The sequence below is a fragment of the Mesocricetus auratus genome, unplaced genomic scaffold (assembly GCF_017639785.1).
Source record: "Mesocricetus auratus isolate SY011 unplaced genomic scaffold, BCM_Maur_2.0 Super-Scaffold_100676, whole genome shotgun sequence".
In the NCBI taxonomy this organism is placed as follows: Eukaryota; Metazoa; Chordata; class Mammalia; order Rodentia; family Cricetidae; genus Mesocricetus; species Mesocricetus auratus.
In genome coordinates this window covers 148,160,633-148,186,000 of record NW_024429266.1, presented here as the reverse complement: position 1 = coordinate 148,186,000, position 25,368 = coordinate 148,160,633, and the positions used below count along the sequence as shown (strand labels likewise).

General features: G+C 48.1%; 1 protein-coding gene across 1 annotated transcript; it reads left to right on the top strand.

Moving 5' to 3' along the window:
• The first annotated feature begins 651 nt into the window (after positions 1-651).
• Positions 652-22,846, top strand: Mxd1 (MAX dimerization protein 1). Its single transcript, XM_005071107.4, has 6 exons — positions 652-895; positions 1,198-1,297; positions 6,943-6,972; positions 16,821-16,935; positions 18,283-18,442; positions 18,829-22,846. Exons 1-6 carry the CDS (start codon positions 823-825, stop codon positions 19,017-19,019), a joined length of 669 nt encoding a protein of 222 aa, XP_005071164.1. The 5' UTR covers positions 652-822; the 3' UTR covers positions 19,020-22,846.
• The last annotated feature ends 2,522 nt before the right edge of the window (positions 22,847-25,368 follow it).

Here is a 25,368-nt window from a genome sequence, read left to right as displayed (position 1 = left end):
TGGGCTGGGGAGAGGCCTGCTCAGGAGTGTTTTCCTCTGGGATGGAAGGGGCGGCCTTGGGTTCAGCCTTACTCTGTAGGCACCCGGTTACTCCGTGCGAGCATAGTCTAGGGGAGCCGGCCATTTCTCCCTACCCTTGGGGTGGGAGCTACGTGCAGCCATCTGTCCTAGGTCTCCTGCTAGGCCTGAAGTTCTCCCTGGAGACAGTGGGCAACAGGTCGGCGGCCAGTAGGCGGGACTCCGCCCGTGCCCTCCTGCCTCTTAGCCAATCAGCGGCTCTGAAGTGGGCCGCCGCTTGGCAGAGCGGTGACGTCATCGTATCCGGGAGGTTTCCGAGGGTTCGGCCAATGAGGCGCGGGTGCAGCAACAGTCTCTGTACTGTGCTTGCCCAATGATCGCAGAGCCCATGGGGGCCCGGCTGTCGGCATCAACCAATGGGAGGCAGGCAGGAGCACGAGGCGGAGTTGCGAGTCCTGTAGCCAATGGGGTGTAGGGGGCGGAGCCAGGGCCTTGTCAAGCCCGGCCAACCAGCGGGAGGAGCGGGCTTCTGGGGCGGGGCCTAGGGCACTTCCCCAATAGCGGCGGTCCGGGGGCGGGCTGTGTCGCGGGCGACCCAATGAGGGACACCGCCGCCGCGGGCCTGTCAAGGGACGGGGCCGGGGGCGGGCGGCGGCGAGTCGGGATAAACACTCGGCGGCCGCTGCTGGGATCCGGGCTCCGTGCCGTCCCAGCGCTGCCCCTTCTGGCTAGCCAGCGCGGCGGCTCCTCGGCGTTCCCGGCCCGCGACACGCGGGCAAGGAGAGGCGGCCCGCCGGGTGCAGGATGGCGACAGACGTCGGGATGAACATCCAGCTGCTGCTGGAGGCGGCCGACTACCTGGAGCGGAGGGAGAGAGGTGCACGGCGGGCTGCGGGCCGGGCGGGCGGCCGCTGGGGTGGTTGGGGCGCGGGCCGGCCGCGAGCGCCAACCCCCGGGCCCGCGCCCCAAAAGCCGAGCGCGGGGGGCGGCGAGCAGCTGGAACCTTCCACACCTGCTCCGAACCGAGGGCGTCCACGCCAGGAAAGAGCAGGCATTGTTCTCAGAATTCCGCCTGCCTGCGCCCGGCCGGTTCCCCGGACTCCGACAGACGGACGGACGCGGGGACAGGGTGTCAGATGCTCTGGGTCCATTCATTAACGGGACCCCTCGGTTTTCTAGAAGCTGAACATGGGTATGCCTCCATGTTGCCGTACAGTAGCAAGGACAGAGATGTCTTCAAACGGAGGAACAAGCCCAAGAAGAACAACACCAGTAGCAGGTAACTGTTCAATGTACCCCTTCTCTGTAGCTAATACGAAAGCTGATTGTTAGTTGACTGCGGGACTTTAGCCCTACAGATACATTGAGGGTCCGGTAATGCACAGATGGTGCTAACCAGCCTGCCTTTTTAAGTTGAGGAAACTGAAGAGAAAGTAGGAATGTTTTACATTTCATTATGACCTTTTTTTTTAATTAATCCTACTTTTCGCCCTCTGAACAAAGCAAAACTCCATCCTCCATGAGACTAACAGCAGGGTCACCACTTTTGCCTTCTTTACAAGCAACAGAGCTTCCACGTTTCCTTTCATTCAAAATTCACTATGTTATCAGTTGATTTTGCTGGTCATAGTGAAGATTTTATAAACGAGGTATCTGGCCTGACACAGGTGATAGAAATTTATATTTAACGTGTAAATTAAATACAGTAGTTTGTCTGATAACCTTTGTTTCTGATGGCTGAGCAGAGTGATTGAGCTTAGAGTCCACCTCTGTGAGAAGGTGCAAGTAACATTAGGATGTCAGCAAGTTACAGCCTTTTCCTGTTAGCCTCACAGATTACCTTCTAGTCCTCAAAAGCTGTGAGTTTCACAGCTAATGACGGAACTCACTGCCCCTGATCCACAATAACATCTCATCTCTGTTACTGTACCTATACCCTCCTCCTTGCCCTTAAAATACTAGTTGGAGCTGGGCATAATGGTCACATCTTTGATCCCAACATTCAGCAGGCAGAGGCAGGTGGATCTTTGTGAATTGGAGGCCAACCTGGTCTACACTGGGAATTCCAGATCAGCTGCATGTGAGACTACAGGATGATATAGTGAGACCCTGCATCAGAAAACAAAGACAAAATCCAACTTGTTGGTAGGAGTTCATGTTATTAGGCCCATTCAATTTAGGCCATCATTGACATTTTCATCAGCAATTTAGAATCCTAATCCCTCCCCCTCATGAATAACTTCCCACAAGCACATAGATTACCATGTAGGGCAACCTCTGTGGCTTGGTACAGACCACTAAACACTGGGAAGTTCCCACTCACACCTAAAACACCTCCACCTTGTCCTTGGTTCACCCTGTCCATAGACCGTAGTGTTGGAACCACAGACTGGGCCACAGGAAGGGTGAACCTGACCTGATAATTAATTACCTGGTGGGTTTTCCTTGTCCTCATCTAGCATAGCCTGGTGGTGATAGTCCCATGGGCACTGCAGCCTTTCAGGAGGATGCTCACACTGACATGAGTCCAACAGTGGCATCAGAAAGGCTCCGCTGCATTTCATAACAGTTTCACATAGAAGAACGTCAAAGGCTGTGTTGTTGTTTCTGTACTAGTGTATGCCACTTTTGCCTTTATTAGTACCACTCCTAAGTTAGGAGGAATTGTCCACCTTACTAGTCTTAGACTTTAATGCCTTAACACTGTTTTTCCTGCTTTATAGGAAGGTTGCTGGGGGTGTTGGGGAGTAGAAAGGCATAGTGAAGCGACTCGGTCCCAGAAGGATGATTTTAAAAGTATAGTGAGAACTTAAAATGCTAAGCCAAACACTAGAGTCCTTTTCTTGTCATTAGCCTCCTGGAAAGTGGCAACGGTTCCTCAGTTTTGGAAAAGCTGAAAACCCTTGTGTTAAGAGGCTTGCTCTCTGTTCTTAGAGATAGGGCTGTTGTAGCTGCCCGTGTGCTTCACCAACAGTGACTGGGTGTCATGCAGTCAGTGTGGGAAGACTCCCTCAGAGTCCAGGGTTAAAGTCTGAACAGGTAGTTTTATGTAGGCATGGTCTCTTCCATGGCTGTTGACGCATCCTTTGCCTGAGGAGTGAGAGCGCCATCAGAGAGTAGCTGGTGACCAGAAGTCAGCCTTATGCTGAGGGCCATGTGACCATAACCAGGGAAATACTAATTCCAGAGCTCTTTGCCAATAACATATTCATGTTCAGGTTGAAATATTATGCTCTTTGCTTGCAGAATCTGAGGAAGTTTGGATAATAAAAAATTAAGAATCAGACATTATTTCAAACTTCCTGGGAACTGAAAATGCAGTTTGTTTTAAAACTGCTTTTTGTCAAAAAATTTGATAATAATAATAATAATAACAACAACAACATTCATAGAGATTGCTAGTTGCTTTGGAATCATCCAGAGAACTAGTGGATTAGAATGACAGGATCTTTTTTCCTACTGGTTTTGTTGTTGTTGTTGTTGTTTGATTTTTCAAGACAGGGTTTCTCTTTATTGTTTTGGAGCCTCTCCTGGTACTTGCTCTGTAGACCAGTCTGGCCTCGAACTCAGAGATCTGCCTGCCTCTGACTCCCAAGTGCTGGGATTAAAGGTGTGCACCATCAGCATCTGACTCCTGCTGGTTTTTAAAATCACTTAGTTATTATTTAGAATTGAAATTAAAAGCTTTGTTTTTCTTTTTGCTTTTTTTTTTCTTTTTTTGGTTTTACGTGACAGGGTTTCTCTGTATTGTTTTAGAGGCTGTTGGTCCAACCTGGCCTCGAACTCACAGAGATCCGCCTGCCTCTGCCTCCCAAGTGCTGGGATTAAAGGCATGCGCCACCACCAGCCAGCGTTTTTGTTTGCTGTTGTTTTTAAAGAAAAACATCTCATGACAGAAGATATACCTCAGTGGTAGAGTGCTTGTCTAGTCCTGGGTTCAGTCCCCAGCACTGGGGGAAAAAAAGTAAAGACAGTCCTGTTGCCCAAACTCCTGGGTCTGACGTTCTTCCTGCCTCAGCTTTTAATTGGAACTGCACACACATGCCTCTGACTGTGGTAAGGTTTTTAGACATGTATGTCCTGAGTAAAAACAGGCTCTGCCGCTGATGTGAAACAGGAAGTCCGGGACTTGGTCACTGAACTGTTTTATAAGGAGTGGCTGTGGAGCCTAACACGAGGAGCCTCTCTGACATACTGCATTGGCTGAGTTATCTTTTTATTAGGGGTGCTGTTACAGGGAGGGATTGACCTTACGGCCGTTCCAGAGTCCTCAGGTCCTCAATGATTGCATGGAACATGGTTTGTCACAGACAGTATCCGTGCATTCTCCCGTACCTTAATTAAAATCTTGGTGTTCACCCAAGCCAAACACACTTCAGTTACATCTTTCAGATGGCCGTGCCCCTTTAAAAGGCACCATGTATTCAACAGTCTTAAGTGTCAAGTAAAGCCTGGCATTTCTAAAACTTGAGTCAAAAATTGCAAAGAGTTAATGCTTCCTGCAGAATTTGTAGATAAAGTTTGTCCTGGGGATTCAGAATGATTTTATGTAGATACAAATTGTCAGTCTGTCTGTCTGTAGCCCTTCAAAGAATGTAGAATTTATTGCTATTACCCCAGGTGCTCTTTCTCCTCCCAACCTTCAGGGACAGGGTGGGGGCGCCCCTTCTCTGTAGTTAAACAGGGAAGGCTTAACCAGCTCTAGTCATCCACTTTTATCCATTAGGGGAAAAAAAACCTCTCAGACTTTGAACTTAGAATTCCCAGTTAAAGGTAAAATGCCACGTGTTTGAAGCCACGTGATTCAAGCCACGTGTTTGCCAGACCCTGAGAAACAAATCAGACACATGGAACCAACTGAAAACTTTAAATGCCATCATTTTCTCATTTGTTTTCCTCATTAGCAGAAATTAATCTTCGGGGCCTTACTGAAGAAAAGTTTGTTTGAATCACATTTTTATTTATCTGTGTGTATGTGGATAGGTGCATGTGTGCCATGGCTGGCCTGTGAAGGTCAGAGGACAACTTTCAGCAGTTGGTTCTCTCCTACTACTTGGTGGGTCCTGGGTATCAAACCCAGGTCATCAGGGGTTGAGGAAAGCACCTTTATTTGCTGATCCTTCTCACCATTCCCTAGAAGAGAATTGTAATGCTGGACTAGAAGTTTCCTGTTTGAAGACAACCCTCTAACCCAACTCAGACATACTATCCCTAATCTATGCTGTGAGTGAACTTGGTGCCAATGATGCCATACATGGTTGAACATTTGTCATGGCTGCCATGGGGCTTTATCTCCTGGGCTCACAGCCAGAGCCAGGTCCAGATTCAGTCCATTTCCAAAGCTGGGCTTCCTCCCATTTCTGCCTGGTCGTAAAGAAGCTGCATGAGGACGTAGAAATGATCATATTGACTCTGTGGAATCCTGTTCATGAAGTCCAAGTCAAGGCCTAGTCCTCAAGGTCAGCTATAAACACTAATCATGGGTTTCTCACCCAGCATGCCTTTCATCCAAGCCTTGCCAGTCACTTTTATAGTTGCTTCCTCATTGATCCACGCTTGTTTAGTAAATTATCGGCAATTATTTTATTCCTGTGTAACACAGGGGTTAACCAAGGACAAGATAGTAAAATTATTACATCTATAGCACCATGGAGAGCAAAGATAGCCCTTTTTTTTTTCATTCCAACTCCTGCTTTAACCAAACATTGCCTTGGTGTTGAATTTGGAAACCCCTGCTTTATCTCACTGCTGTGGGGCTACAGCAGTTCTCTGGAGGTTGTGAATGAGGCATTTAATTCAAGGAGCTGAATTGGGGGGGAGTTATTTTACTGGTTAAAATTGGATTTTGTAACCAAACAGCATCATGTTTTAGTATATGCTGCCCGTAGGAGGTAGGACAGGAGGTATGACGCCACCCCCATGACTTTACAGATAACATAAAGAAGGCTTTGTAGTCTTATGCAACTCCAGGACACACTATACTGTACAGGTTTTGTAAGTGACCCTCTTCCTCCTTATAAAGGACTGCATGCCTTTTAATAAGTCACTGGAGTTCCTTGAGCTGAATTTATTTAGATTTATATTTTTGTGCATATGAGTGTTTTGTATGCATGTATGTCAGTGTGCATCATGTATGTAGCTGGTACCTACAGAGGTCAAAGAAGAGATCGATTCCCCTGGAGAACTGGAGTTACACACAGTTGTGAGCTGCCTTGTAGGTAGTAGGAACTGAACCATCTCTCTAGTCCCTTGAACTGTATTTTAGAGACTTTTAATTGTCTGACTCCCCAAGTAGACTCCTTTAGAAGAACTCAGGGCATCAACCCCTATCTACCTTCTGTTCACTAACTTTGTAGAAAAAGTTAAAATAGGGTTAGGGAGATAGCTGTATAGGTAATGTGCTTGCTGTTCAGCGACGAGGTAGCCAACATTCATATACAACTCGGGCTTGGGAGTAGACATCTCTGACCCCAGCACAGTGGGTATGGGAAAAGAGCCCTAGTCTAGCCAAAGCAGAGCTCCAGGTTCATTGAGAGCCCTTGTCTCAGAAAGGAAGATGGAGAGCAATACTAAAAAGACACCAACATTGACTGTGACTATTACACACACACACACACACACACACACACATACACACACACGTTCAGTTATGTTGGTGTTAAAGAGACTTTTTTTGTTGTTTTTTGAGAAAGGGTTTCATCATGTAAGTCTGGTTGTCCTGGAACTCACTATACAGACCAGTTTAGTCTTGAACTCACAGAGATCCACCTGCCTCTGCCTCCCAAGTGCTGGGATTAAAGGCGGGTGCCACCATGCCCAGCTTGAAGTTACTCTTTAACACAAAGATAATCGAAGGGGGAAAAGACAAGAATAATGGATATTTTGAAAGACAAAAGTAATCGTATTTTCTTGCTCCTCTTTCAGATCAACTCACAATGAGATGGAGAAGAACAGGTGAGTGGGGATCTTGAGTTTGATGCATGCATGTATTACTCATCACAGTTTTAAATATTCCCCTCCCCCCCCATTCCCAATGGTGACCCCTGAGTTAAGAGTTCACTCAGGCCCTCTAACCAGTGGTATGTCTGCTTTGCCTGTGGATGAAGGGCTTACTGCCCTCCCCTCATCCACGCACTCCTGGGAATGCCTTCAGCTGACTCCCATAGGTAGTGAGATATGCATGAGCTTGGGTATGCTTGATCATATGCCTTAATCACATGTACATGAATCTGTGCAGTGTGTGTGTACATGCATACATGCCTGCAGTGGTGAATGAAGACTCTCAATTCAGGCAGCTGTGCATATGGAAAATGGGGAGGATGATGCCTGGAGGTCTGGGTGCTGTTTGTTGTTGGAGGGTCCTGCCACTCTGTGCCTTACCTTGCCCCAAGCCCAACCTGACTGCTGCCTGCTGCTTGCTCCTAACGTAACCTCTAGTCTGCAGACTGGTGATGTTGCTTAGTAGTTCTCAGCTGTTGCACTTTAGACTTACTGGCAAAACTTTTAACTATGTTTTTAAAAATATGTTAAAGGCCTTCTATATACATACATGTTTTCTGGGGCAGAGGGCAGCTGTTTATTTCTACTTGTTCTGTAAAATAAAATTTTAATGGGAAAATTTTTAATGCATCACAGTAAAACAAACGTAGTGTTCTGTGTGTCCACCCAGCCTCCAGGTCCCTACACTTACAACTGCCCTTCTCCATGAGGTACTTAAAGCACATTTCCCATCTCCAGTAAAATCCTTTTTTGTTTGGTTGGTTTTGTTTGGTTGGCTTTTTATTTGTTTGTTCTGTTTTTCAAGACAGGGTTTCTCTGTGTAGCTCTGGCTGTCCTGGAACTTACTCTGTAGACCAGGCTGGCCTCAAACTTACAGAGATCCAACTCCCAGGTGCTGGGATTAAAAACCACCCCACCCAGCAGTAAAGACTTGTTTTAAAAAAAAAAGTAAACATAACCACAGGCCTCTACTATACTGAGAAACAATTAATACTAATACTTTGAAGAACTTTAAACAAACAGGCAATGCCAGCCCTCACGTAGATTTAATTGCTTTGGGCTGGTGCTCTGAGCCAGACTTCTTCAAAAGTGCCCCAGGTGACTCGCACGTGGAGCAACCCAGCATCCATCACTCAAAATGCAGGCTACCCTCCCAGGTGGAAAGGCCTCTCGTGCCTGTGTGAACAGGAAGATCTGCTCTGATGATGGCCCTGTTTCCGGCAAACCCTCTTGGGGACCCAGACTCTGAAAGTCAGGCCAGAATTGTATTTAAGTTTCACCCAGGAAAAGACATACCAGACCCTTACCAGACAAGCAGGAGCTGGGAAGGAAACCAAACCATCAGTCTGTTCCCTTGCAGGGTTTCAAGTGAGTGTGACGGTGTGTGGGCCAACCCACTGCTCATTGCTCCCTAGCTGTGCTCTAGGTCTGAGCTGCCTTTGTGCTTTGAGCGTTCACTCGTCAGGGGCTAGAAACTCAGTATTGTCTTCGGGTAGAAGATGGTGGCTGTGGCCTCCCTTCCTTGTCCTTAGAGACTCTCATGTCTGTATCTGCAGAATCTAGGTAAAGCAGGCTGTCTTCTGCCTCCAGTTATCCTCCTTTGAGACATTTTGTGTGGACATTTATTTGTATTATCCAGTTTCTGCCGTTTGGGCCAGGGCTCCGTGGTGGAGTGCATGCCTGGCATGCACAGCCTTGGGTTCCATCCCAGCACTGCAAAGGAAAAACAGATTGCAGCCCAGGTCTTCCCGGATTCTGTGCCTTTTTCCTCTCTGAGAGCATCACACAATGTCAGTGTGTGTGTGGGGGGGGGGGGTGCCTGTGTGTGGGGTGTGGGTATCTGAGTGTGTGTGTGTCTGTGTGTGGGGTGTGGGTGTCTGAGTGTGTGGGGGGTGTCTGTGTGTGGGGAGTGCCTGTGTGTGTCTATGGGGGGTGTGTCTGTGGGGGGGCGTGGGGGTGTGTGTGGGGTGTATGTGTCTGTGTGTGGGGGAGTGTCTGTGTGTGTCTGTGGGGGGGTGTGTCTGTGTGGGGTGTGTGTGTCTGTGGGGGGATGTGGGGGGTGTGGGGTGTGTCTGTGGGGGGTGTATCTGTGGGGGGTGTCTGTGGGGGGTGTCTGTGTGGGGGGGTTTGTCTAGGGGGATGTGGGGGGGTGTGGGGTGTGTCTGTGTGGGGGGGGTGTGTCTGTCTGTGTGTGGGGGTGTCTGTGTGTGGGGTGTGTGGGTGTGTGTGTCTGTGATTTGAAGTCAGCACTGGCTACATAGATCTCAGATTGCTTCCATGTGCCCTTCAGCTTGTGCTTTTCATTTCCACTCTCCTGCTTCCTGTTCCTTCTGGAATTAAGTCTTCCAATGTCCTAACAAGCCTTTGCCTGCTTTAGAGTAGGTGATCTGGAAGGGAAGGAAATAAGGCCTCCATCACTTAATTTAGCTCAACCTTGGTTACTGCAACCCAAGGGAAGAGGTTACAGTTTTCTGACCCTTCTCCCCCTCCCTTGTTGGTGTGCATGGCTTAAGAAATTGTTGAGTTTGGGTCTACAGCTACTCTTGTAGCTGTCTTTGATAGCTGACTCTTAAGAAAACCTCCCTCTTGGCCTCTAGTATGCTTGAGCCTCTTTTTCCCCCTTTCTTTTGAGAGGGGGTCACACATATCTCAGGCTGGCTTCATATTTACTGAATAGCCAAGGATGATCTTGAACTTCTGATCCTCCTGCTGGAGTGCTGGGATTATAGGAGTGCACTGCCACACCCAATTTACCTTGTGCTGGGCTAGAGCCCAGCAATCACCTCCTAACTGAGTTACGTTCCCCAATCCACATAGCCGTGTGTGTGTGTGTGTGTGTGTGTGTGTGTGTGTGTGTGTGTCTGTGTGTCTGTGTGTCTGTGTGTCTGTGTGTGTGCATAGAAAGATGGTTCAGTGGTCAATAGCACATGCAGGCTGCTCACAACTGTCTGTAATGCCAATTCCAGGGGATCTGACATCCATGGGTACCAAGCACACATGTAGTACACGTACATGCACACACTTAATTTTTCATCTTAAAAATATATATCACGCCGGGCGTTGGTGGCGCACGCCTTTAATCCCAGCACTCGGGAAGCAGAGGCAGGCGGATCTCTGTGAGTTCGAGGCCAGCCTGGTCTACAGAGCGAGTTCCAGGACAGCCTCCAAAGCCACAGAGAAACCCTGTCTCGAAAAACCAAAAAAAAAAAAAAATATATATATATATACATATATATATATATATCACATAGAAAGATTTTGAGGGCTCTTGATCCCCACACACACACACTTTGATATTGTAGAGTTGGATACACCTGGGTTTCCCTGGTACTTTAGACATTCAGAACACGCCTTACCCCAGGTTGGGGCTCAACAGTTAAATACCTGGCATCCATAAGAAGAAAGAAAGAAAGATGTGTAGAATGGCGACAGTGTTTGTTGAGTGCCTACAGTTCCACAGGATAAAGGATGTGCAGGAAAGACGCATCTGTCATGTAACCATCTCGTTTATCATTTACCTTCAGGAAACCAGTGTTCACTGAAGGCTCTTGCCCTGTGTGTACTTAACCTGATGCCATCCGAGGTTTTTTGTTGTTGTTTGGTTTTACAGACTTATTTAATTTATGTGTATGGGTATTTTACCTGCATGTATGTATGTGCACCACGTGTATGCCTGGGCCTGCAGAGTTCTTAAAAGGCTGTTAGATCCCCTGGAGCTGAGTTATGGACAGTTGTGCTGAGCTACTGTGTGGGTGCTGAGAACCAAATCGGGGTCCTTTCAGAAGAGCAGCCAGTGCTCCTAACCACTGAGCCTTCCCTCCAGCATCCATGGCCATGGTTCTTATGACAGTCTTTCTTTCCTGTTTTGAGACAGTGCTTCACTACTGTAGCCCAGGCAGGTCTCATCCATCCGCTGTGGATGACCAGGCAAGTATCAGGCTTGCTATGAATGACCATGTGCCCAAGATGACCTTGAAGTTAGGGATTTTCCTTCCTCAGCCTCCATGTATTGGAATTGTGGTAACCTGTTATAGAGTCCAGTTCCAAAAATTTTTAAATAAGTCCTCCAATTCCTCATCTCCCAAATTCTTAGAATTTCAAAAGTTGAAACTGCATGATTCCAATATAATTAGTCTTTAAAAGTATATGCTAAGCCAGGTGGTGGTAGCAGAGGCTTTAATCCCCACACTCAGGAGGCAGAGTCAGGTGGATCTCTGATTTTGAGACCAGTTCTAGAATAGCCAGGGTTACACAGAGAAACTCTCAAAAACAAAGTAAAACAAAAACAAAAAAAGAGTATGGGCTGCTAGATCTTTCCTTGGTGTGTTTCTTAATTTACTCAGGCCTCTTTTCTGTGTCTAAGCAAAGCTTTGTAGCATTTCCACATAAATCTTACACATTTCCGGAAGAAAAGGGGGGAAAGGGTTGTGTAATTTTGGGTGCTGTAGGTTCCTGTGGTTAACAGGTTGGTGATCTTCAGAACACAGGAATCCTTCCCGTCTCTCATTGCATGCCATGTCTGGGAACTGCCCTGGTGTAAGTGTCTTTCAGGAAGCCCTGTGGTGATGGGGCTGCTAACACAGCAACCATAGTGACGGGACAGGAATCAGGGCCACAGCAGGGGCCTGTCCAGAAGAAAACTCTGCCTTCTCCTTCAGTATGGGATGGTACAGGTGTGGACTTTGCCAGAGTTAGGGTCGTCTGACCCTGTGACTAAAGATTTTTTTTGTGTGCTCTGTGGAGATTCACAGCCTTGATCTGGACTATGATCATTATTTGTTCAATAGAAATTTAGTGATGCCTAGCCTAGCATAAGAGACTATTCCAGTAGTTTTCCTGGAGATTGTTCTGATCATTGTAGGTCTCTAGAACAGTTTCTCTAGACTTTTCAAATGGCTATATTCTTTATATCAAAAGGGTCAGACATAGTGTGCGCTGGACTCGGGCGTGGTGTGCACTGAGCCTGGGCATGCTGTACTCGGGGTCAGAGTGTGCTATACATCATGCTTCTCACTGCTTTTGCACACCCTTGACCACATTCAGATTTCATTCTAAGATATCATAATCAATTCTTGACTTAGCACATGGAGTGGAGGCAGTCAGAGGTTATCCATCCACTACAGGGATCTGTGTACAGCAGGCTGTGCTGACAGTATACCACTAGAACCTTCTCTCTAGTGCTTACCTCTGGTGCCATCTGCCTTGGGAGGCTGGAAGAAGAGGCCTTTGTTATCTGCTTCTCCAACTTCCAGCCCCCGTCTGGGTCTCTCTGACTTCATTACCAGAATTAACAGTCACAGGGTGAGAAAGAGCAAGCAGGTACTCACTAAGAGTATATTTTATATTAAAATCAAACCCCGGGAAGTAAATATTCAGAAGACACAGCTACGTAGTTCCCAGGTTAGTAAAGAGACAGTCCATGTCTTCTTGGAGCTACGGCTTGCTTGTTTCTGCACATCACGGGGTGTGTTGCTGCCTTGGTGTCTCTACAAAGATTTATCAGCGTGGTGATAAGAATTCTTCCAGGCTTCAATCACATAGTGACACACCACTACAGCAGTTGATGAAGACATCGCTGTAGAAGGAAAGGAGGAAAGTACACCTTCCCTTAATCATGGCTTGTGATCTTCACCCAGGAGTTCCCTTTAGCTCAGCAAGACTTTGTTCTCAATACAAAATCAGTTGAGATCCCTACTCACTTTCAAGAAGGCTTTGATTCCTTAGTAAGACTTGGTTCTTCTGACTCCACACAGGACTGCTTGTGCACATCTAGTGTCCCTGAAGGGCTCTGTGCACACACCAGCGTGGGAGAGCAAGCACCAAAGGCCCACCTCTCCTTTCTGGGTAGTAATCACAGACACCTTGTAATGAAAAAGCCAGCACTAAGTAAGGTCAAGTACATCGTACTCCGGGGACTCCTGTCAGCATGGACAGGCGCAATATGATCTCTGGAGTCCAGTGCTTGATGGGAAGCAGAAAACTTGGCACCTTTTTGTCTTTGGTAGTGAGCTGGCCACATAGGAAGTTCCATGTGAGTTAGTGAGAGAGTGAATGTGACCCAGTTAGAGGTAAGCAGATTATCACAGACCACTGCGGGGAGCTCTGCGGTCTTGTGGGTGAAGAGAAGGACAAAGAGGGCCCATTCAGACACTTCAGTGGGAACTGAGTTTGAAAGACTCAGAGGCAGGCACTTGCTCTTTTCCAGCATTGCCCCAGTGCCCAGGAGTCCCCTGAGAAATTCCAGGGAATAAAGGGTGGAGGAGTCCAGCATTTGCCACACAGAGGCCACCGTGAACCTGGTTAGGTGTCTGTCCCTTGACCAGCAAGTGCTCAACATGCTGTAGGGCTCATATTTACAAGTTAGGTCCTGCAAAAGAGACACTCAACCAGAAGCTTGACAGCTCCTACGTCAGGGAGCTCAGGGTGGGCACTGGAGGCTGCGGCTCCCTGTCTGCACTGTTAGTCTTCACACCGAGTCTGTCCCTCAGTATACAAGGTACCAGCATGTGAGACACCACTAGCCCTGGACCTTTCTCTTTCACTTGACTGTTTGGTTTTCCGTCCTTCGTGGCTGAGCAAAATTCCCAGCACTGTGTGGCACGTGTGTTTTACACTTAGATCTTCAGTCTGCTGGGATTTGTGTTGGTGGTGACCTGCCCACTCCCAGGCCAGGTCGTACACACTCCTCCTAGGGTCTGCAGCACTGTGCCCTTGTCGGCTAAATTCAGCTCTTTGTCTTGAGAGTCTGTCTGTTGTGCCGGCTTGCCATGTGTCTGTAACGCCAGTGCTGCTTTTAGTCATCACAGCTTTCCAATGTTCAGTATCTGTGCAGCACATTTCTCCTCGTTTTTTTTCCAAAATGCGGACAGACTCACACACGTATTCTTCTGGGCGAAGTCTAGGTTAATTTTCCAGCATTAAATGAAAATGGTTGGGATTTTGTTTTTGTGGACTTGGATTAAATTTGAGGAACACTGGCATTTTTGCTCTGAGGGGTCATCGCCAGGAATGTGTGGATTTTTCCATTCACTCAGATTTTCCTGTCCTTCAGCAATATTTGATAGTTTTCTTCCCATTAATCCTTCCCAAACTGTTTTAACTTCACTCCTAACTGTGGTACCTTTCTCGTCCTATGAGAGGGGTTTTAAGCTCTCCAGGTGTACTACGTGGTTCTCTAGCAAGGTCTTGCTTTTCGATGATCTTTGGAATAGGTTTGGAGGGAGAATGCCAGAGCCTGCAGCCTGGCAAGTGAGGCACATGCCTCCCTCCTGACCCGCGTGACACACAGGACCTCAGAGGGACCTCCTGCTACACTCGTAGCTTATAAACACTTTGTTAATCCGTGCAGTAAGCGATGCCTGCATTTCACAGTGGGGTTAGCTTGCTTTCTAGCTATTCCAAGGACAGAAGATGTCCATTTCCTTTGAGTGTTTTATCAGTTGGCCCCTGCCTGGTGAGGACCGTGAGCTTGCTGACAGTTATGAGGAACACTGCAGAACCCTGCTTGCCCGTATTTGCTCAGGGAAGTTACCTTGTGCAGAAGAGCTAGGCTTGGAAGAGTTACACCATGTCAGACCCTCTCCTCTCTAGGGAGCCTCTGTGGCCCTCTAGGGTCGACTCTTCAAACATTCTGCAGATGAGGAACTAGAGGCCTCGGAGTTAGGTGGCTTGTTCAAAGTCACCTGGGGAGTAAGTGACAAAGCAACCTCGGCTCCATACCACTAAAGTAATGTTGGCTTGTGTAGCAGTTGACTGTTGCAGGGTGGTAAAAATACTAAATCTAGGGCCTGGGGTCCTTGCCAACTGAGAGGGTTGTGGTTGATCTGTGTAGTGGACTGCTGGTTACAGGCCACTCCTGCCTGTAAGCAGCCTCAGAGCAGAGCAGAGCAGGTGAAAGCATGGCTTCTCATGCTTCTGTAACCCAAGCCTTTTGTCTGCACAGTTGGAGCACTCCTCCTGAAGAGCCACAGGGAAGCTGTCCAAGGTCATTACCTAGGTTCGAGGCAGTGTGGCTCTACTAGCAACAGGCTGGGGGGAAGGGGGCAGGAGAAGCCAGCGTTTGACACCACCTTCCCCTGCCAGGGTAGGAGCTAAGGCCACTCTTGGTAATAGAAGACCATCTAGTGGGGCAGTAAGATGACCCAGGGGGACAGGGACAGATCTGTACACTGCTAGTCTGTGTCTTTGTGTAACCACATCACAGGAGGATGGTGTGACAGACTTGTCCCCTGCAGTCTTGGCAGGCTGGTAAGCAGCTGTATATAATTAGTCTGCAAGCTTTAGAGTAAGTTAGTGCAAGCAAGTCACTAGTGATATTTTTTCATAGTTTCTTTTTAGATTTTTTTTTTAATTATGTTCCAGTCTGGGCAGTGGTGGTGCACACCTTTAATCCTACCACTGAGGAGGCAGAGGTAGGTGAATCTCTGAGTTCAATGCCAACCTGGTCTACAGAGTGAGTTTGTGTGCCTGTGTGTGAGTATATGCCTGTGAGTGCGGGTGCCTGTGGAAACTGGAGGCATCACATCTTCCACTGGTTTTGAGTTGCCTGCCATGGGAACTGAGAACCAAACCCAGGTTCTCTGAAGAACAGTGGTGCCCTTAACCACTGAACTATCTCCAGCCCTCGTGGTGTTTCCTTAGTATTGATTTTGTAGTGTGCAAGTAAATGTTTCACTGAGGCATTTTCATACAAATTCGTTGCATCTTGCTTCTGCTCATACAGCGCTTCTGATGGCATGATCTGTGTTAGAGTTTATCCACCACCAGTATCGTGCACACCGCTTTGGCTCCCCCACCCCCAGCAGTTAGCCAATGCTGTTGAGCAGGTCTCCACAGCCAGCATCCAGGCCTTTACATCAGCCAGCTCACATGTGCTCCTGGAGCTCAGAGGCCCTCAGCACACCATGATCCAGATGGGCTAGGGGCCTCAGAATGAGGTCCTAGCCACATTTCCCAGTGCTGCCCCAGGAGGCACTTCCTGTTCCCCAGCAGCTGGAGACACTCTGTCTAGCTGGCTGTGTGTGGGAATGGACACTGCCCAGGGCCAAACTCTATGTAGGTGTGATAAGTTGGACTCTGTCTTCCAGAAGCTTAAAGTCCACCAGAATGGCTGACACAGTCATTGGTGTGCATAGTGTCAATGAGTAAGCCTCAGCTAGGCTTCCCAAGGAGTCTGAGTGAAGTGTTAAGAGACAGACACCAAACCACATGGAGAGGCCCAGAACTGAGGATTCCCTGTAGGCTAGGATGGCTCAGGAAGGCACAGACACCTGAAAGCTGGCCATTTCTCATATTCGTGGAATCTGTTCCATTCTAGAGCGAAGTCCAAACCAAGGTTTCAGTGCACTGTAAACACCCAGAGTTGTAGGGCCTCCTATGCTTCTGGTCAGTCTGTGACACAGGATCTGTGTGTATGCGCTTGTGGTCCCTCCACATTAGCCTGTGTCCAGCACGCGTGAGATGGAGGGACAGTGCGCCACACATCGCCAGTGTTACCCGTGATGAACTTGTCCCATATGTGCTTCACAGCAGTGGTGGATTCCATAAGAAGAAAAACACAGGTTGAGGGCTCCCCTGGAATGTCATCCTCTGATTCAGGAGAAGCTGATGAAAGTGCCTGACACAAGCAGATGTTGTGCTCCCTCCCCAGAATTACACATGGAATCAGCCTAGAAGTCCTGAGTTCTGCTGCTTCTCGCTGGGTTTCAGTGTATTGCTGGCACCAGCCTTTGCTGGGTCTGGCAGTCATACACTTCAGAACCTGTGTAGGAGTCTCAAGTGCTGCTGTGGTTCTGTTTTCACAGGCGTGCTCATCTCCGCTTGTGCCTAGAAAAGTTAAAGGGGTTGGTGCCGCTGGGCCCCGAGTCAAGCCGACACACCACACTGAGTTTGCTGACAAAAGCCAAGCTGCACATAAAGGTAGGGGACTTGCCCTGCTCTGCTCTGCCCCTTAAGGCCTGGTGAAGGTTCCTCCACTACTGGGAGGGACAAACAAGGGTGTATCTCTAGTATGGTCTCTGAGCTCCTCCTACCTCACCTGCCTCCCCGGCGTCCAAAACCCAATTATAAAGGGTCCGCTCAGAAAGTCAGGCCCTGGTGCCTCAAGCCACTGGTATCCCCACCATAGCCGAGACCACAGTGTTTCACAGCCTGACATGTGCCCGTTTGCACGCTATCAACTGAAAGAGACTCCGCAGTCTCCTACATGCTCTGTACCCCCACACATGCTGTACCCTAAAGAGCAAACCTGCTGTAGCTCATCTGCACGCATTATTCTAAATGCCTCGGGGACTCTGGTTGAGCTGTCACCAGGTCTCTCCTGCCTCTGCAACAGCCACTGCAGCCTTGTCACATTCTGGAACCAGGGCCATCACAGGACCCCTGACTCATTGACTGACATGGTGCACATTTGTCACTGTCCTGTGTGGGTAGCTGGGTGTCTCCAGAATTGTCCTGTAGCTCCACGAGGGAACCAGGTCTTTGTAGATCGCGCATCTGGGAACCTCATGACGTCTGTCTGTGCTGACTCTCTGTGTACTGCTGAGCCACGGCCAGCATCACCATTCAGCCATAGCTTGGTTAGACAAATACCAGTTTATTAACGGTTAGCAGCCTGCATACAGGACAGCTCTGGAAGAGACCCTCAGTTGGAAGCAAAACAGCTACAATTACACACTCTCATTAATTATCTGTAGAATATGAGGAGCTGGGGGCAGATTTGTAAGAATAAGTCATCTGTGGAATTGTGCTTCCAGAAGCTTCTGCTGGACAATTCAGAGACAGGACTTTAAAAGGGCTCTCATTTCTGCTAGCAACAGAAGTTAATTGGGGTTTGGCATGACATGAGAATTTGCTTTGTCATTGGAACTATGCTGGGATAAATGTCTTTTTAAGTAGAAGTGTTTCGTAGCTCACATGCTATGTGACTTTCCAGTCCTGAGAGGTGTTCAGAGGGTTGCTGCAGATATGGAGACCAAGTCAGGGTCTGTAGTTTTGGGTTACCAAGGTTAAGGGCTATATAATTTAAACTGTCTAACTCTCCCTGCATCTGTGTAACAGGCCAGCCCCACAGTGCATGCAGAAGTTAAACAAAGCCCACAGTAACTGGCCAGCCAACTCCCAGCCTAGGAGAACAGCTTGACGAGAGACATGCCACCTGTCTCCTAGGGATATATAGCATATTTCTCTGCTGGCAGGACAGGTATAGGTTCTTTGCTGATGTACAGCACACTCCATGGACTTCAACAACCACTCTTTGACTTGCAGAAACTTGAGGATTGTGACAGAAAAGCTGTCCACCAAATAGACCAGCTTCAGCGGGAACAGCGGCACCTGAAGCGGCGGCTAGAGAAGCTGGGTGCTGAGAGGCCTCGGATGGACAGCGTGGGCTCTGTGGTGTCCTCAGAGCGCTCTGACTCAGACAGGGGTGAGCCACACCTGCTAAAGGGGCTTCAGGCAACAGAGCCAATCACAGAGCAGATAAGTCAGGGCACATAGGGGCTGTCATGGTGGTTCCGTGGATAAAGGTACCTGTCACTAAGCCCGAGTTTGGTCCCTGGGACTAATAGTGGAAGGAGAGAACCAACTCCTCCTGAAAGTTGTTCTGTAACCTCTGCTTGTGCACACACACACTAAATAAAAATGCAATAAAAGCTATAAAATAGACAAAGCTCAGGCCTTCAGGAGCCGAGCAACAGGACGGGTGTAGCCCCCTCTGCAAGAGTTAGATAGCAGTGCCCAAGAAGGAATAAGGGAAACTGAGGTGTACTGAGAGCTCTACAGCAGGTCTCACCCTGTGTCTCCCCCCTGCAGAAGAGCTGGATGTGGACGTGGACGTGGAGAGCACAGACTACCTCACAGGGGACCTGGGCTGGAGCAGCAGCGTGAGTGACTCGGATGAGCGAGGCAGCATGCAGAGCCTGGGCAGTGACGAGGGCTACTCCAGTGCCAGTGTCAAGAGAGCCAAGCTCCAGGATGGGCACAAGGCAGGTCTTGGGCTATAGGAGAGAGCCGAGGGTTCTCTCCGCCACACCTGGTTAGGTAGTGTACCAGACCTGCCCAGATGCCCTTGCACGCAAACCTCATGTACCACCTTGACCAAAATCAGCTCTGTCCATTCTGCAGAAAGCACATAGGTGTGGTTCCGAGTGCGGTCAATAGCTTCTCTGTCCATCCATGTCGACGCTGAGAGACCGTACATTCCAGTCAATCTGAAGCACCCAAGAATCCTTAGCCCTAAGCAAGTGTCACCTCTCAGTGGCCCCCTGTGTGCTGTCCTCCTGCAGCTGGCCAGGTCTGTCTTAGTTTTCCGGCTCATGATGGTACTCGCCCAGGAGAGAAGTTCAAGCTTTGTCTGGCACACAAGAAACCGAAGCAAACAAACTTCTCAAAGGGAACTCAGTTTCAGAAACCCCAAAGGAAGCTTTGAAAGCAAAACTGAAGAGCACTGAGAAGCCAGGAATACCTCCAGCAAGCCCTGCTGCGGCCCAGCCGCGATGCCACAGTGTCCCCGCTTAAGAGCGGGACTTGGCAGCTCAGGAGAACAGCATGCCCCCTGCGTGCTATTCTAGGGCCTGGCTGTGTGCTGTGTCTCAAGGCACCCCCACGCCCCAAGTTTGTTGATGCTACTTGTCTCTGGAACATTGTCCTACCTCAGAGATAGACGAGAGCTCCATTGCCCACATAACAAAAGTAATTATGCTTCTTTGTCCCCATAGCCCACTCCAACCTGTTTTCCTGTTGGACTCCCAGCAATAACTGAGTTTTGGCACTGGCTGAGCTAGTAGCCATTGTCTCTGAGAGAAAAAGGCCACATTTCTTCTCTGTGGCAAATAAACAGGAGGGATCCCCTGTCACCAAAACCCTCCTGCTGAGTTATTTTTGGACACATCTGGAAGCTTCCTTCTGGAGACTTCTAGGTCGATGGCTTAAAAGGATAATTTTTTCCCTTGTGGCATTTTTATTTAAGCTAAACCAGAGCACATGTGTATGTACATAAGACACACAAAACCTATAAATACTATTTATTCATTTTATATAAACTAATGTAATGGAATATAAATTCTTATGACTGCTTTTATAGATGTTCTAGAAACTTTGTATGTAGCTGTCTACAGAATGAGTTCATTCCCCTGACTATTTTTGCATTTGTATTTTGAGGTCTGGGTGTTTTCAGCCTCTGATGAATCTTTTTCATTGAATCCAAACCATTTGTAAAATCTGCCCTGCTCAGAGCTGAGCCTGTGTCATGGAGTAATGGAACATTCCTGAGATCCACAGGTACCACCTAAAGCCTCCGTGGCCGACTTGACAGCAGGTGGCTACAGTCACGCAGCTCTCCTCAGATGCAAACAGACATTAGCAGAGAAGTGCAGTCCTGACTATACAAAGCCACTTTGTGGAAGTCACAGGCTCCTTAATGATCCTGAAGTCCTGTTTTTGCCTTTCCCCTTGCTGGAGTGTCACCCCAATACCAGCTGAAAATTAGCCCCAAATACAGCTTGGAGCCATTCCCATTTGTAAAGCCCATTCTCCAATCTGAGCAGAGGTTCAAGGAGCTGGCCAGGTCTGTCCTTTGTCAAGAAGATACAGCTGTGCCTTGAGGTCCCCTTCAGTCCCCACCAGACAGACCCTGAGTCTGCTCACTGTGTCCAAGCCTTCAGAAAGTCAAGACCACAGGAGAAGCTTGCGGGCTGCACAGGGTGGGTAGGGAACAAAATTGTGCACATGTTTCTTTCACTTAGAAGGCATCTGAGAGATGCCCTTACTTTCTGTGTTCTAATTGTTTCACCTTTGAGTTAAACTGCTTTTTTTTCTTTTCTTTAATTATTTTTTTTTATTTTTTGTCTTTTGGTTGAAATATGAAGTGTACTGTCCCTACATAAAGCAGTAATTATTTGACCTTTGCCCTGTTTGTCTGGTCCTTGCATCTATGTGTGGCAGATCTCTGTATTTTTTAAAGCACTTGTGACAGGCTAACTGCCAAGGTCAGGCCTGGCTTTGGAAGTTCGAGACTCACTGAGCCAGTATGATAGGCAGACTTTTTTCTGACCAAAACTGTAGCTTTGGGGGGACCTGCAAGCTCAGCCCAGGGCAGCTAATTCCCACCCCAATCTTTCCTTCACTGATCACCAGCACGTCAGCCAAGAGCTAGTCTTGAGGTGGCATTTGTTTTCTTAAGAAAAATGAAAAGCCTTTCTATTAAGATGGGGGCGGGGGGACAACATTAAAACTTAGACATTGTATATGAACAGAAATGTGTCAGTGAAAGTGCTTGCATATTTTTATGTGAAAGTTACTTTTGAAACTAAAATCGAAGCTGCACTCACTGACACTGTCACAATGCAAGTGGGAAAAGGGACTCGCCACCAACTTAATTCATGCCACAAGGAAGCATTTGCATCGGCCTGGAAAGCACAGGACTGGCTTTGGGTGCACACCCAGCATCCAGCATGCTTTGACTTGGGTTTTCTTTCGCTGACCAGGTATCTCGAATTGAAGGCCAGCCGCCTCTATCCTTGGTGACTTGCTGCTGCCTTAGCAAGGCCAACAGGGTCTCAACAGGACCTAGATTCTCCCTCTTGACCGTAGGCTGGAACAACTCCTGCAGGGATAGTGAGTTGGGCAGGCCCAACCTGTAGTGGCTGCTGGAGTACTTTTATTGTTTGGTTTTAAAGTAGTGGTTTTTCATCTACCCCTTGCTGTGTTCAACAGAAGCGGAGTTTTCCCTGTCTTTCCTGTGGCCTTTCTCCCCATCTTTGATGTGGCCAAGGGCATTTGGGGTCTAAGAACACAGGAGATGGCATATGATACTCAAAACCTTCTAGCAATATCTTGAGGACTTGACGATGAGTTTTGTGGACTTTTCCCCTCTTGCCTTCTTCCCTGTCCCTTCAAGAGAGAACTTATTTTTTGAAGAACATATATAGACACATTAAGGTTTTATACCATGCTGCATTGGCAGGGATACCACTTTTATTGTGCTCTGTAATTTATCACTGAAATTGGGTTTTCTGTTTCTTTTCTGGGGTGGCTACATGGTTCTGTCTTCCTACTTTACCATCCCTGTGTGTTTTCTGTGATTTCTCTGTGTCTCTGGTATTTCAGTAGCTGCTATCGTGCTTTTTGGGAGAAGGCAACCCTGCACCCTTTGCTGGGTGCAAGCTTCTCTCGTTCTGTGTGCCCAGGGCGCTGGAGTATGCAGCATGTGTGTTTTCAAAGATCCTGGGTTGAGGTGGTATGAAATATGATTCATCAGTACTTCTCATAATTTTCTTTTACTGTGGTCTTCTAAAAGAAGAGATAATTGATTGGCACCATTACATTTGGATCATGGATGGCCAAGGAAATTGAGTGTGTATGGTATCTCAAAATCCCACAAAGAGAAATTAGGAAGGCGCTCTGTCCTGAGATCTTATCTGGATTTCTTTCTTTGAGTTCCTACTCTATCTGGGAGGACAGTGGGCCAAGCAGGCAGTCTTCATTTTAGCTTTGATCTAAAAGCCATGCTTGCCTCCACCACGGTCCCTGGAATTGGTGCTCCTGCAGTGTTGCTGAGTGACTAACTTGGGGAACCAACTTTCTAAAGGTGAACAGCCTCCACAGGAGAGCCGCAGGTGAAGAATGGGAAGCGTTTCCAGATGTTTCTTTATGTAAATATGGTGCCAATGTAAACCTGTGTTGAGACTGGGGAGAATGGTGCTCTTTGGGGGGTGGGGGCTGCAGTTAGCACTTGTGTTTTTAGAAACCATCATGATTTAGAGACTCCTTGCTGTGTGTAAACTTAATGTGTCCGTTCATTAACAAATAAATTATTTCATTATTAAAGAAACATTGGTCTTCCCGTGTCCCACTTCTCAGGCTCCATGAGAAAAGGTGAGTTGATCAAATTTCCTGTTTCTTTTTCATTTTACAACAAGTTCATTGTGGGGATCTTTGGTGATGACTTTAAAGGTATGGCTGTTCAGTTGGGCTTTCTTCTTTCAGTTTTCTTTCTGCTTTTCTCTCCACTCCCTCCCTCCCTCTTCTCCCTTTCCTAGAGAGATTCTCTCTCTGGTGTTTTGAGATGGAGTCTCATCTATATCCCAAGCTGCCCTTAAATTTGCTAAGTAGTCAAGAAATAGTGCTGGAGAGATGGTTCAGTGGTTAGGAGCACTGGCTGCTCTTCCAGAGGACCCAGGTTCAATTCCCAGCACCCACATGGTGACTCACAACCATCTATAACTCCAGTTGTAAGGCATCCAACATCCTCTTCTGGCCACAGTGGACACCAGTCATGTATGTGGTACACAAACATAAAATGCAGAGAAAACTCCTATATAAACTAAGATAATTAATTAGGAAAAGAAAACAAGAATAACCTTGGCTTCCTGATTCCCCTGTCTCAGCCTCCCAAGTGCTGGAGTGGCAGGCATGTATCACCACACCCAATTCAATGAGTCATTTGCTGATAAGAATTAATCATACTTTAGTTCGTTGGCACTGCCAGAGCATGCATGTCCCCTCCCACCTGGCATTCCTTGCCATGCTCTTTGATAGCATCTGGTGAGCCAGGCACTGTGCTAGGGCCATGACAGCCATTAAATAATAGGAAAGCACTTGGGACATGAGAGCCAGATTAGAGAGAGTGGGATTTCTGAGAGTTGTAGGCCAGCCTGATCTACATAGTGAGTTCCAGGGCATCCAGAACTACACAGACAAGCTGGGCACACACCTTTAATCCCAGCACTCGGGAGGCAGAGGCAGGCAGATCTCTGAGTTCAAGGCCAGCCTGGTCTACAGAGCAAGTTCCAGGGCAGCCTCCAAAACAAAACAGAGGAACCGTCTGGGAAAGAAAAAAAAAAAAAAAAACACTACATAGACAGACCCTGTTTCAAACAAACAAGCAAATTCCTTTATGTGCCCCATGTGCATTTGTATGCACACATGTGCCGCATGTCCTTCCACCATGTGGGTCCTGGGATTCAAACTCATGTCATCAAGCTTGGCAGCCGGCAACTTTACCTACTAAACTGTCTCACCGTCCCTGCAGTGTGCTGCTAAGGGTAATAATTCCTTTTGGTGATTTACATCCTTTGAACAGCACAGACCTCTGGGCCAGGTTCCATCACCCCTGAAGACACAGCAGAGAGCAAGTCCCCTGGAGTCCTCAGGCAACACTCCTCCAGGAAGCCTGACCTGGAGCCCCACGCCTCCTGCTGTGTCCTAGCTCACCTAGCTGCACTTGTTCAGGATCAAGAGTAAAGAAACCAAGGTCTTGGGACTGGAGAGATGGCTCAGTGGTTAAGAGCACTTCCAGAGGACCCGGGTTAAATTCCCAGCACCCACATGGTAGCTCACGACTGTAACTCCAGTTCCAAGGGATCTGACATCTTCACACCCATGCACACAAAACAAAGTTAAAGTATATGTGCATGCATGCATGTATGTATGTATATATGTATGTATGTATGTTCTCCCTGTCACTCCCTCCCTCCCTGCTTGTAATCCTAGGGATGGAACTCGGTCCACACATACTAGGCAGGCACTCCACCTCCAAGGTATACCTCCAGCCCTTAATTTATTTTCTCTTTTGAAATAAGCCTCACTCTGGCTCAGGTGGGCCAAAGTCTTCTTAGCTGCTGGGATTGACAGGGATTCAACACAACACCCAGCTTGCCCTTTAACTTCTTATTCTTAAAAACCACCCAAAAATCGAGAAATGTCTTTAGGGTTCCCTAGAAGCCTGTAGATCACAAAGGAAGGGACTTTCCCGGTATGTGTCCTTGGGAAAATGGCCTAGGATGTGAGCTCTCTCAAGTGGGACAAGCTCGGCCTGTCCCTCTAGGACCATCTCCAATCAGGTTCCAGAATGAAACCAGCACCCACTCTGTGGCCAGCAGTGCCCACAAAAGTAGGGTTCCTCAGCATCAGGCTTACTGAAACCCAGGAGAGGAAGCTCAGAACTGGAGATAACAGCGGAACAACGATCACCCCACAACGGTATGCATCACACCAAGACATACACTGCTTCCAGCTCCCAACTCTCCCTGTTCACCGAGGCCACTCTTCCAGGGGGCTGTCACCAGTCACAGCACATCCAGGGAGGTGGGGCTGCCCCCATGTTGCAGGTAAGAAGACCAAGTGGGGACAGATCTGCCCCCCACATACAGCAAGGCAATGAGTGGACCCTCCGCACTCAGGCACACACTTGTACCGCACTGCCCTCTGGGGTCTACTGTCACCAAGTCCCCCAACAGAGCACCTGTCCTCGCCAGGCCTTAACAAGGAAAGCTGTTCTGGTTCCCGTGAACAAATCCCCAGGAGCTGGTGTTGCCCTCCATCGAAAGCTTCACCTGCCCTGCCTAGATCCCA